The sequence below is a fragment of the Microcaecilia unicolor genome, chromosome 12 (genome assembly GCF_901765095.1).
Source record: "Microcaecilia unicolor chromosome 12, aMicUni1.1, whole genome shotgun sequence".
Lineage (NCBI taxonomy): Eukaryota > Metazoa > Chordata > Amphibia > Gymnophiona > Siphonopidae > Microcaecilia > Microcaecilia unicolor.
In genome coordinates, this window is record NC_044042.1 from 75,922,420 (window position 1) to 75,934,434 (window position 12,015).

The window sequence follows — 12,015 nt, forward strand, 5'->3', positions numbered from 1 at the left end:
CGAAAGATGTGCTACGTGTGTTCATTTTGTCTCAGTTGCCGTGTTGTTTCCATGAATGCTCTTTTTGTTAGGGTTTCCCCCCCCCCCTTTTTGTCATCACAGGAACAGTGCCATCCCCTTCCCATGCACTTCTGAAAGAGCACACTCTCTTTGTGACCAGTGGGCACTCTTTTGAAAGAATGCATTCTCTTTCAGAAGAGTGCACAGTATTGATAGCACACAGAAAAAATAAAACATGCCAACAACATGAAAGGACATAGGAAATGTCAAATGAATGTACATCCCTAGTTTTTGACACTGCTACTTTAAGGAGGAACCCTTTTGGGGAAGGGGTTTTCCAGGGAAGCATCAGGCACAATAAGCAGGTGAAACCCCTTGTAGTCTAGTGGTCAGTGCAGCAGAGTTTGATTCCCGGGAACTGGGTTTGATTCCCACTACAGCTCCTTTTGACTCTGGGCAAGGCACTTAACCCTCCATTGCCCAAGCTATTAATAAGTACCTGTATATACTATGCTTTGAATGTAGTAGCAAAAGCCACAGAAAGTTAGTATATCAAGTCCCTTCCCCTTCTTACTGGTAATCCTTACCTGGGTCCAGGGGCTGACAATTTGAGTTGCCATCCTTGCAAACTTTAGCCACACTGTAAGCAGTTTCCATATCGGAGAGTATTTGGTTGTACTAATAAAATATAAAAAAGATATCAGTGTAAGGCAGATGGTTTCTGTCTGTGCAGAGACAGACTATGTGGCAGCATCAGGAACAAAAGATAAAAAGAGGGAGAGTAAGGCGTATTTAGTTTAGCTATTTTTACTCAGTCCGCAGAGGCTACTGGGGCCCGCCTTAAGTCTCTTGGTCTTTCCCTTTCCCTGCCCTCACCTCCTTCAGCTCAACCTCCGGCAGGGCTGACCTGCCGATGTCACTCAACTTCTTCAGAAGGCGTTTCATCTCTGGGTTCTGGAAGTCCGTATAATCGTACTGCCGGGCCTGCATGCCATATTGCAGAGTGTGATTTGACATCTTCAGGTTTTTGTCGAGCTGTTACAAAGAACAGAATCTCAGTGGCGTGCCAGGGCAAGAGATTAATGAATAGATGGAGGAAGCAACAGCTCTAAGGAAGGATCGGATTCAATGGTAAAACTACCTCGGCTGAAAATGTCCTCCCATAGAACAGCTAAGAAGTACATGAAGTGGTGCTGGGGCTGTATTTACGACAAGACATTGATCCCCTCATTCTATAACTTGCCACCTAAATTTAAGCACCATCCCCTGGATTCTATATAGCACGACCAAAATTGCGTGCGCAAATCCGGTTGTATTCTGGATTTGCACTCGCAATTTAATTACTTAAGCCAATCAGCATCGATAACTGCCACTTAAGCAATTATTTACACTAATTGGCATTAATTAGAATTTGTGCACACAACTTGCTAGAGGTATTCTATAAAGTGGTGCGGTAAATTCTAATGCGTGCTGCCAAAAAGGGGGTGTGGCCATGGGCATGGAATGGGCAGGCCATGGGTGTTCTGAAAATGTAGGCACAGGGTTATAGAATACGCCTGCTCTGCTCATAACTTAGGCTCTGGTATTCACACTAAGGGGTCCTTTTATTAAGGTGCGCTGAAAAATGACCTGCGGTAGTGTAGGCACGGATTTTGGGTGCGCGCAAAATCATTTTTCAGCGCACCTGCAAAAAAATGCCTTTTTAAAATCTGTGCCGAAAATGGACGTGCGGCAAAACGAAAATTGCCGTGCATCTATTTTGGGTCTGGGACCTTACCGCCAGCCATTGACCTAGCGGTAAAGTCTCATGCGGTAACCGGGCGGTAAAGACCTACGCGTGCCAAATTCCACTTGGCACACATCCAATACGCGCATCCGAAAAGAAAAATTATTTTTCGGACGCGAATATCGGGCATGCACCAAAATTTAAATTACCACAAGAGCCACGCGGTAGTCGGGCAGTAACTCCATTTTGGCGTGCGTTAGGCATGTGCAGACACTTATGTGGCTTAGTAAAAGGGCCCCTAAAGTTTAAACGGGCACGGCTAAAGTTTATACCGCAAGGCATATTCTAAAAACCCATTAGGCATATTCAATAAACCGCGCCTAAATCTAGGCACGGTTTATAGAATACGCCTAGGCGGAAGTATTTTCAGCACCACTTTTTCAGTCACCATATAAAGAATCTAGTCCCATGAGCTTGCTTACATTATAGAACACTAGCACTTACTTGGGTGAGTGTACACTCAGGTGCGTAAGTGCCAGGTGCTCACTCACCTCCTGATTCTATAAAGCTCGGCAAAAATTACGCATGCAAATTTAATAGAATGAGCCAATTAGTGCCAATAATTGGCTTTTTAACAAGCAATTATTGGCACTAATTAGATTGAATTGGGACTAACGCGTGTAAAGTTAGGCGTGGGATCTGCGCCTAAAATTTACTTGCAGTCCTAAAAAGGGGGTATAGAAATGGTAGGGTCATGGGCATTTGGAGGCAGATCGGGGGCGTGGTTTCGAGTTACACATGTAACTACAGAATAATGGTGATCCACATGTAAATTTAGGCATGGGCATTTGCACCACATTTTCACTGATGCAAATGGTGGCACCTAAATTTACATGCAACCTGTACGCCTAAGCATTAATTCTATACACTGCGCCAAAGTTTAGGCATGGCTGTTTAAGCAGGCCTCCTCCCTCTCCTTCTCTGCACATATTTAGTAGACTGCTAAAACCTGTCGTTTCTTTCTCTATAATATCACCAAAATTCGCCCTTTCCTTTCTGAGCACACTACCAGAACCCTCACCCACACTCTTATCACCTCTCACTTAGACTATTGCAACTTGCTTCTCACAGGTCTCCCACTTAGCCATCTCTCTCTTCTTCAATCTGTTCAAAATTCTGCTGCACAACTAATATTCCGCCAGTGTCGTTATGCTCATATTAGCCCTCTCCTCAAGTCACTTCACTGGCTCCCTATCCGTTTTCACATACAGTTCAAACTCTTATTGACCTATAAAGTGCATTCACTCTGCAGCTCCTCAGCACCTCTCCACTCTCATCTCTCCCTACATTCCTCCCCGGGAACTCCGTTCACTGGGTAAATCTCTCTTATCTGCACCCTTCTTCTCCACCACTAACTCCAGACTCCGTTCCTTTTATCTTGCTGCACCATATGCCTGGAATAGACTTACTGAGCCGGTTCGTCAAGCTCCATCTCTGGCCGTCTTCAAATCTAAGCTAAAAGCCCACCTTTTTGATGCTGCTTTTAACTTCTAACCCTTATTCACTTGTTCAGAACCCTTATTTTATCATCCTCACTTTAATATTCCCTTATCTCTTGTTTCTCCTGTTTGTCCTAATTAGATTGTAAGCTCTGTCGAGAAGGGACTGTCTCTTCATGTTCAAGTGTACACATACGACTAGTAGCGCTATAGAAATGATAAGTAGTAGTAGTGATTTTTTAGGTGCCAAACGTAGAATCTAGCCCTCAGCGCTGTTCTGTACATGACATATGCAACTCGTTAATCAGGGGCATAGCCAAACACCCAATTTTGGGTGGGCCTGAGCCCAAAGTGAGTGGGCACAAGAACCCTGCCCCCTGCCTGACATCTCTCCTCCCCTCCTCCCATGGCAATCGGGGGGGGGGGGGGGGGATCTCAACTCCACTCCCCCAAACACCTGGTACCTTTTAAGTCCCTTAGTTCTCGTGCCAGCCCTGAGCCTTCCCTCTGATGTAATTTCTGGTCCCACGGTATGAGTCACTGCTTATTGCCGGTGATGAACTGAAGGATTTAAAAGTTACTGGGATGTTGCGGGAGTGGAGTTCAAAAAACTCCGATCGCCTGAGGGGGAAGGGAGGGAGAGATGCCAGGAGTCTTCAGCTGACAGGGCTTGGAAATCCCTGCCAGCCACATCACAGCTGTGCCGCTCCTGGGTGGGCCTGAGCTCAAAATGGGAAGGCTTGTGCCCACCCATGGCTACAGCACTGCTTAGCACATAAAGGCAAGGGGGGAGTTGACATAATATGGCCCATTTCGAAGGGCGTTAAAATCTTTTCTATTCAGAAACTTCCTGACTTCTTAAGCAGAAAGAAGATTGTATTATTCCTGAATGAAGTGTTTGTGTTCTGTTATATTCCTTGTTATGTAATTTTTACCGCCAACTGATTTCTACTGCGAGCTAAAAATGCTACCGCGGCTTAGTAAAACACCCCTTGATGTGGGCTCCCTAATGCAATACAGACGCTCAAATTTCATTATAGAATGCTAGTGTAAACCCTCCTCGGTGCACCTACATGTAGACATGCCAACTTATGCCAGGTCTACGGCAGGTATAAACGGGTGTTCTCTAAGTGTGGCACGCAATGCATGCAACGTCCACTATTCTCTAAGCTGGGCTTGTAAGTGGAAGACACGCTCATGTCCCACTCATGCTCCGTCCATGTGTACTCCTCCTTACAGATATGTGCTATGCCACTTACGTGGTGAAGGCAGTTAGCTTAGCAGAGTTTAAAAAGGGGTTAGTCGGTTTCCTAAAGAACAAGTCCATAAACCACTACTAAATGTACTTGGGAAAAATCCACAATTCCAGGAATAACATGTATAGAATGTCTGTACATTTGGGAAGCTCGCCAGGTGCCCTTGGCCTGGATTGGCCGCTGTCGTGGACAGGATGCTGGGCTCGATGGACCCTTTGTCTTTTCCCAGTGAGGCATTACTTATGTACTCTTATGGAATAGTGCTGAGGGTGCATGCATGCAAAAGTGGCATTTTTTTTGCTGCATTTAGGGGTCCTTTTACTAAGCTACAGTAAAGAGTGGCCTGCAGTAGGGTGGGCACATGTTTTTGGTGTGCGCCGGGCCATGTTTTACAGAGGCTGGGAAAAAAGACTCTTTATAATGGGGGCACTGAATGGCCATGTGCTAAAATTAAATGTAATGCAGAGCTATTTACTACCTAAGCCCTTATCGCCATCCATTGACCTAGCAGTAAAGGTTCACACATTACACGCACGGTACTCATACAGCATGTGCCAATATGGCCGTGTTGCTGATTACCTCCAGGAAGGCCCTCCCCCCCCCCCCCCCCCCAGTGGTACAAAACAGAAAAATATTTTCTACCACAGGAAACAGCACACCGACTTCAAAACTATCACAGGGTGCCCACGTTACCCCTGCGGTAGTTCCAATTTGGCACACGCTACCTGCGCATTAGCCCTACCGCTGCTTCGTAAAGGACCCCTTACTGTGCATACCTGCAGGTGCGCAGTTATAGAATAGCCTTCACCTTTCAATGTGCCTATTCTACATGCGTGTTCTCCCATACACTTTTATAACAGCTATTATCCTCATGTTAAACATGCTTTATAGGTGGAAAATGCTTTAGAAAATTTCCCCCACCGGGTCCAGCTTCATGGCATCTCCAGTTTTCTAACAAAATTAATGTTCAGTCTGAATTTCCTGTTAACTAGTCATTGGTAGTTAAACAAAACTGACTGCATTCCAGTGCGTCTAAACATTCCCGTCTATTCTGGAAACCTGATGGGCTGCGGCTGACGATGTTGTCCCACCCTTGAATTACTTCATTTTGATTTGGTTTCTTGGTCTAGAAGCTACCGACCCTTCCCTTCATTTGACGAGCATTACACATTGGACTAAATAATCTATACCATGATCTGTTTGTTCTGGTCTGTGATATCGGTGTTGTAGGCCCACGAGGACTCAACGTAATCGTTCCACACTACTTCAGCTGTGCTGTTGTATTCCTCTAAAAAGGTGACAGCTTGAGCTTCATCTGCTATTTTATCTGCAGGGAGAGGAAAAAAAAGTGAAAAGGCTGAACCAATGGGTTATGAAAGCAGAGGAATCGAAGATCAGGTGGAGTCTAGGGTCTATCACAGATCCCTCCATCAAGGATGGTTAAAAGCTTTAAGTAGGTGAGACTGTACACAAATTAACATCATTTCATGCACACGAATCTAATGAATATCTGTTTTAGATAGCCTCTAATCCTGATCTACTTGTTGGGTAATTCTCACCACTTTTGCTCCATGTCTTAAAACACAACAGGGGAACCTGAGTTCTTCTATCAGTCTTTCTAGGTCTTCAGCTTGGCTATTAGAGACTGACCTCCTATCCTCAGAGCATAAAGCGAACACCTGTAAGTTCTGCCACCCTCAGGCTATGGGCAGACATATCAGATTAGATGCTAGTCAAACCTGAACACTCTGTAAATAGCCATTTATCCATAAAACGACTAGAACTGCCCCAGTGGGTAGCAAGATCCACAGCATGAACACCACTCAAGGACACTTAACATACCAAGGACTCTGAAGTACTTGCCGTCTCCTTCAGGATATGTACTATGATGCCACCATAACCTCCCAGAGCAAGGCCAAGACTGAAGCGTTAAGAAATAAAATAAGAGACCATGGAGCAATTCCATGCTTGGATTTCAAGGGGCGATTGACAGATATATTAAATAACCCTGGGCTGATGCTGTTGGTGCCAGTCATGATGTCCAGAAAGAAACCCTGGTCAGTCATTGTAGCATCAGAACAATTATGACCTTGGGTCAGGTGAGTCATTCTGACATCACCTCAGCCAACTGCAAGACTTTGAAAACCAGTAAATGCTGGTCAAGTGTCTTCCGAAAATTAATGTATCAGTTAAATACAAGAATGACAACTGAGAAAACTTTTGTTTTCGTGGTAGCTTTTATGACTGGTAGAGTGCTTTGGAACCAGCTCTGGCATGAGTGACTGCAAAACCTTACCAATACCCTGAGGGTAGCCTTCAGGAACAGGTGGGCGCCATTCAAACTCTGGCCAGCCAAGGGTTTCCTTATTTTTGTTGTTCTCCTCTTTCAGCCACTCCGTCACAGGTGAGAAGTACTCCAGCAGGGGTCCAGCATCCATCTTGTCTGTCCCAGTCATACTAAACAAGATCTCCTGCCAGGACTTGGAAGAACCTGCCTTCATAGCCTCACTACAGATTGCAAAGAAAAGAGAGAGAGGGCTAAGTCAAGCTTTGCAGAGAGGCTTATACACCCCAGATCAGATGGAACATACTAAAACCAGTCATATTATTTAATTCCATACAGCCCGGCAAAATCAGCTTATAGTCCCCAGTTACCGTATGTTAATTCACAAACACACTAGACTGTTACACCCTAATGTTCTCTGGCTATTGTTCTACCATCCTATCATCCTCCATTGTTACATTCCATTGTTATATCCCCCAAATGATACTCTGAATTGACCTTGTCTTCCCTTAACTCTTCATAATGTAACCCATAATCGCATTGTAACAAATTGTACTTCCATCAATCACAATGTATTGTAAGCCACACTGAGCCCGCAAATAGGTGGGAAAATGTGGGATACAAATGCAATAAATAATAATAATAAAAGGACCCCTAAATAATAATAAAAGACCTGGGCTATGGAATGCTCTTCCAAGCTCCTTGAGATTGCAAACCTCACTATCCAAGGTCAAGGCAGATCTCGAAGCGTATTTATTTACTGATGCTTTCCACTGCTGTCATTTCTGTTTCTTTGACCACCTAGTCCAGGGTGGACACTGATTCTTGCAGAGCATCCCCCAGTCCTACCTTCTTTCCTCTCTATTCTTATTTATTTATTTAAAAAATTTCTATATCGCCTATAAACTAGGCAATTTACAATTTAAAACATACATAATAAAAACAAGAACTAGATAGTAAGATATCACACAGCACACATTTATTTATTTATTTGTTACATTTGTATCCCACATTTTCCCACCTAATTGTAGGTTGTGAACAAGTACAGAGTGAATGGTACAATTAAATAGATCTGGTGCAGTGGCGTAGCAGGGGGGGCTGCCACCCGGGGCGGGGCGGTTCGCCGTTGCACCCCCCCCCCCCCCGGGTGCAGCACGATGACATCCCCCCCCCCTCGGCGCATCGACACCCCCGACCAGCTCCCGCACCCTACCTTTAAAAAGAATGTCGGAATCCGAGGCGAGGCGCAGCCCCTGGCGCCTGCCCTGCATGTAAAAGAAATGTGGACCGTCGGGCCTTCTCTCGCTCTGTCTGTTCCGCCCTTGCGGAAATAGGAAGTTGCATCCGCTTAGAGCGAAGGAAGGCCCGATGGTCCACATTTCTTTTACGTGCAGGGCAGGCACGGGGCGCTGCGCCTCGCCTCGGATTCCGATATTCTTTTAAAGGTAGGGTGCGGGAGCTGGTCGGGGGGTGTCGATGTGCTGAGGGGGGGGGGAGCTGGCAGGGAGCACCCCCCCCCCCGAGCTGACACCCGGGGCGGACCGCCCCTCCCGACCCCCCCTTGCTACGCCACTGATCTGGTGTGGTTCGTTCCTTGCCGGTTGCAAGGGTGGGATTGTGCAGCGAGGAATTGAGTATTGTCCAATGCCTAGTTTAATTGTTGTGTTTTATTGTTCGGTGTTTATGTTGGTTCTATGGGGTACGCCTTTCTGAAAAGGTGAGTCTTCAGGTAATCGTTTGTGGTTTTCAGGTCTTTTGACAGTGTGTTCCAGAGCTGTGTGTATATGTAAGAGAAACCAGACGTATATGTTGATTTATACTTCAGTTCCTTGCATCTTGGGAAGTAAAGGTTTAGGTACTTTCTTGCTGATTCAATTGTGTTTCTGATTGGTAAGTCAATCAGTTCTGTCATGTAGCCTGGGGCTAGGCCATGGATTATTTTGTGAACCATCTTTGCTATTTCATAAAAGCTTCTACAAAGAACTGTGTTTTCAGCACTTTCTCAAACTGAGCCATCTTGCTGCATAAACAAAGTGGTCCCAGAAGGGCATTCCATAAATGAACCCCCACAACAGAGAAAGCAGACAGACTCGTTTCAACAAAATGAACTTTCCCAGCCGTATCCAGAGACAAGCGCATTGCACTCTCTGAGCGCAAAGGCCGTTGTGGATTATAAATATGAATGGCTTGAGTGAAGTACTGCGGGGGGGGGGGGGGGGGGGGGGGGGGGAGGGGCTGCTGCATATAAGGCTTGATGAATCAAAACCAGTGTCTTAAAACGTATTCGAAAAAGCACTGGCAGCCAATGCAGAAGTTTCAGCACTGACTAAATATGCTCAGATGTGACTTGTCTTGTCATTTAGCTTCTGGAACCTTTGTCACTTTTGATATTAGTCTGTAAACCAACCTGAAGGTCCCCAAAGGGTGGGGTAGTAAGAACTAAATAAACACGAAACTTGATTTATGACACATTATGCACTGCCATACTGGGACAGACCAAAGGTCCATCAAGCCCAGTATCTTTTTCCAGCACTGGCCAATTCAGGTCACAAGTACTTGGCAAGATCCCAGAACAGGTAAAATAGATTTTGTGCTGATTATCCCCAGGAATAAACAGTAGATTTTCCCAAGTCCATCTTAATAATGGCTTATAGACTTTTCTTTGAGGAGCGTGTTCAAATCTTTTTTAAACCTTGCTAAGCTAACAACTTTTACCACATTCTCTGGCAATGAATTTCAGAGTTTAATTACATGTTGAATGAAGAAATACTTTCCCCAATTTCTTTTAAATATGCTACATTGTGTGCCCCCTAGTACTTGTAGTTTCAGAAAGAGTGACTCCTTGTAGGTGTCCCGATGCTATGTGGTGTGAGCCTGATCTATAATAGTATCTGCGTGCCCAGATTCTTTTATCGAATACCAGTATAATCCAGCAATGGCACGCCTTACATTTAGGCATACCCAGCTACACCAGCCATAGACCTGGTGTAATTTCACGTATCCAAATGCAGTATGGGTGTGCATTAACTATTTTGTAAGTTCCGTGCATAACTGAGAGGCCCACACATGTACTGCCCATGCTCTGCCCCACATGTGCCCCTTGAAGTTCTGTGCTATAGCACTTATGTGTGCCCTTATAGAATATCGCTCAAGGCACTTATGCGCATTAGTACAACATTTCACTGCATTTGCGTGCATAAAGAGTGCGTTACTGTGTGCACCTAGTTATAGAATTGAACGGAGATGGCTGAGGGGAGGTCTATAAAATACTGAGCGGAGGTAGATGTGAATCGCTTGTTTACTCTTTCCAAAAATACTAGGACTAGGGGGGGCACACAATGAAGCTGCTAAGTAGTAAATTTAAAACAAACCAGAGAAAATATTTCTTCACTCAATGTGTAATTAAACTAATTCATTGCCAGAGAATATGGTAAAAGCAGTTAGCAGGGTTTAAAAAGGGTTTGGATAATTTCCTAAAAACAAAGTCCATAAGCCATTATGATGGACTGGAGGAAAATCCATTGCTTATTTCTAGGATATGCAGCATAAAATCTGTTTTAGTGTTCTAGAATCTTGCCAGGTACTTTTGACCTGGATTGGCCACTGTTAGAAACAGGTTTCTGGGCTTGATGGGCCTTCGGTCTCTCCCAGCAAGGCAATGCTTATGTTCTTATTTATTTTGGTGTCTTGGTAATGGAACAAACACAATCAGACAATCCAAGCATTTATCATAGACATATAAATATATACATAAGAAACAATTGAGCACATGAGGACTAAAGGGAAAATGGGAAATAAATAAATATAACTCTTGCAATAAAACACACAGGATCAATGAATAGAAGGAAAAGCCTCCTTTACAAATGTCTCCTCTTGCATAGGTCAGACTTACAAATAACAGAAAAAAAAAAGCCCAGAACTAACTGGTTCTGCCCTTTGGGATGTAAAGCCCTGGGTTAACCCTAGCAGGTAAGTCCCCAGGGAAGACTAGAAGGAAGTGGTGCTTTAATCATAGGGGTTTCACAGTAACACAGTAAATGATGGCAGATAAAAACCACACGGTCCATCCAGTCTACCCAACAAAAGCGAAGCTGCACCCGCCCTCTGTGCAGGTTATAGTCATTCATGCTTATACACTGGTTGGCAATTTATCATCATGCCAATCCTATATATGTGTTAGAAGCCATGATGGGGCACACTGTGCCAGTCCTGGCATGTCATTGAATACCCAGGCTTAAAGCCAGCAGCAGCTGAGAGATCACTCACTACCACTGGCTGAATATTTATTATTATTAGCATTTGTATAGCGCTACCAGACGCACGCAGCGCTGAACACCTGACACAGAGAGACAGTCCCTGCTCAGTAGAGCTTACAATCGAAAATAATACAGACAGACAAGACAATTTAGGGTGAGGGGAGTACTGGGTAAGAAGGAACAAGGGGAGAGGCAAATGAGTAGTGGCTAGGAGCCAAAAGCAGTGCTTACACTGTAGGGCCCTTTTACAAAGACCAAAATGAGACTACCGCCAGGCTACCATGCCCCCCTGGTGGTAATTTCAGATTTGGCGTGTGCCCATACTGCCTGGATGCTTTTTTTAAAATGTATTTCCTCCCACCGCGCATGTAGCATGTGAACCCCTTACCGCTAGATCAATGGGTGGCATTAAGGGCTCAGAATGGTTTCGGGTACGCGCTGGTTTCAGTTTTACCGCAGGCCCTTTTCCCATCTCATTAAAAAAAAAAGCCCTCTTTTGCAAATGTGTTAAAAAACTGGCCCGGCGCATGCCCAATACATGTGCCTACACTACCACAGGCCACTTTTTTACCACGGCTTAGTAAAAGGACCCCTTAGGGAGCCAGTTCTAACATTGTCTTCCATGTGTCATACAGAAGAATGCACATCAGAGCAGACAATGCACAGTGATAACCCCAAATCTGCATGTAGCAATTACTCTTTCCTCTTACCCACAGCAATGTTCGTGCTGTGACTTTGTCTTACCCAATTATCTTTCCAGCTTCTCCCGAGGTGTAAATATCACAAGTGTGAAGGGGGCCTGTTTGGTTCGCTGCCTTGCACAGGGTCTTGTGGAACTGGAACTGAAGGATAAAGCTCACAAAGTATCTGTGACGACAAGAAGCCTGGATAAAGTAACTCTGCGTTAACAAGGCTAAAAGTGGTAGAAAAACCAGAATTTCATCAGGCACAAACAGGAAGCAGTCAAGAAATGTTAGCATATTACAAACAGATC

General features: G+C 44.8%; 1 protein-coding gene across 1 annotated transcript in view; it reads right to left on the reverse strand.

Moving 5' to 3' along the window:
- Positions 1 to 12,015, reverse strand: part of ACE (angiotensin I converting enzyme) — an 87,848-nt gene that overhangs the window by 30,678 nt on the left and 45,155 nt on the right. The window contains exons 11-15 of the mRNA XM_030221319.1: positions 11,766 to 11,888; positions 6,778 to 6,989; positions 5,672 to 5,808; positions 877 to 1,035; positions 588 to 678 (exon numbers count right to left, since the gene is read on the reverse strand). Coding sequence (XP_030077179.1) covers positions 588 to 678; positions 877 to 1,035; positions 5,672 to 5,808; positions 6,778 to 6,989; positions 11,766 to 11,888 — 722 coding nt within the window. The remainder of the gene's footprint in view (positions 1 to 587; positions 679 to 876; positions 1,036 to 5,671; positions 5,809 to 6,777; positions 6,990 to 11,765; positions 11,889 to 12,015) is intronic.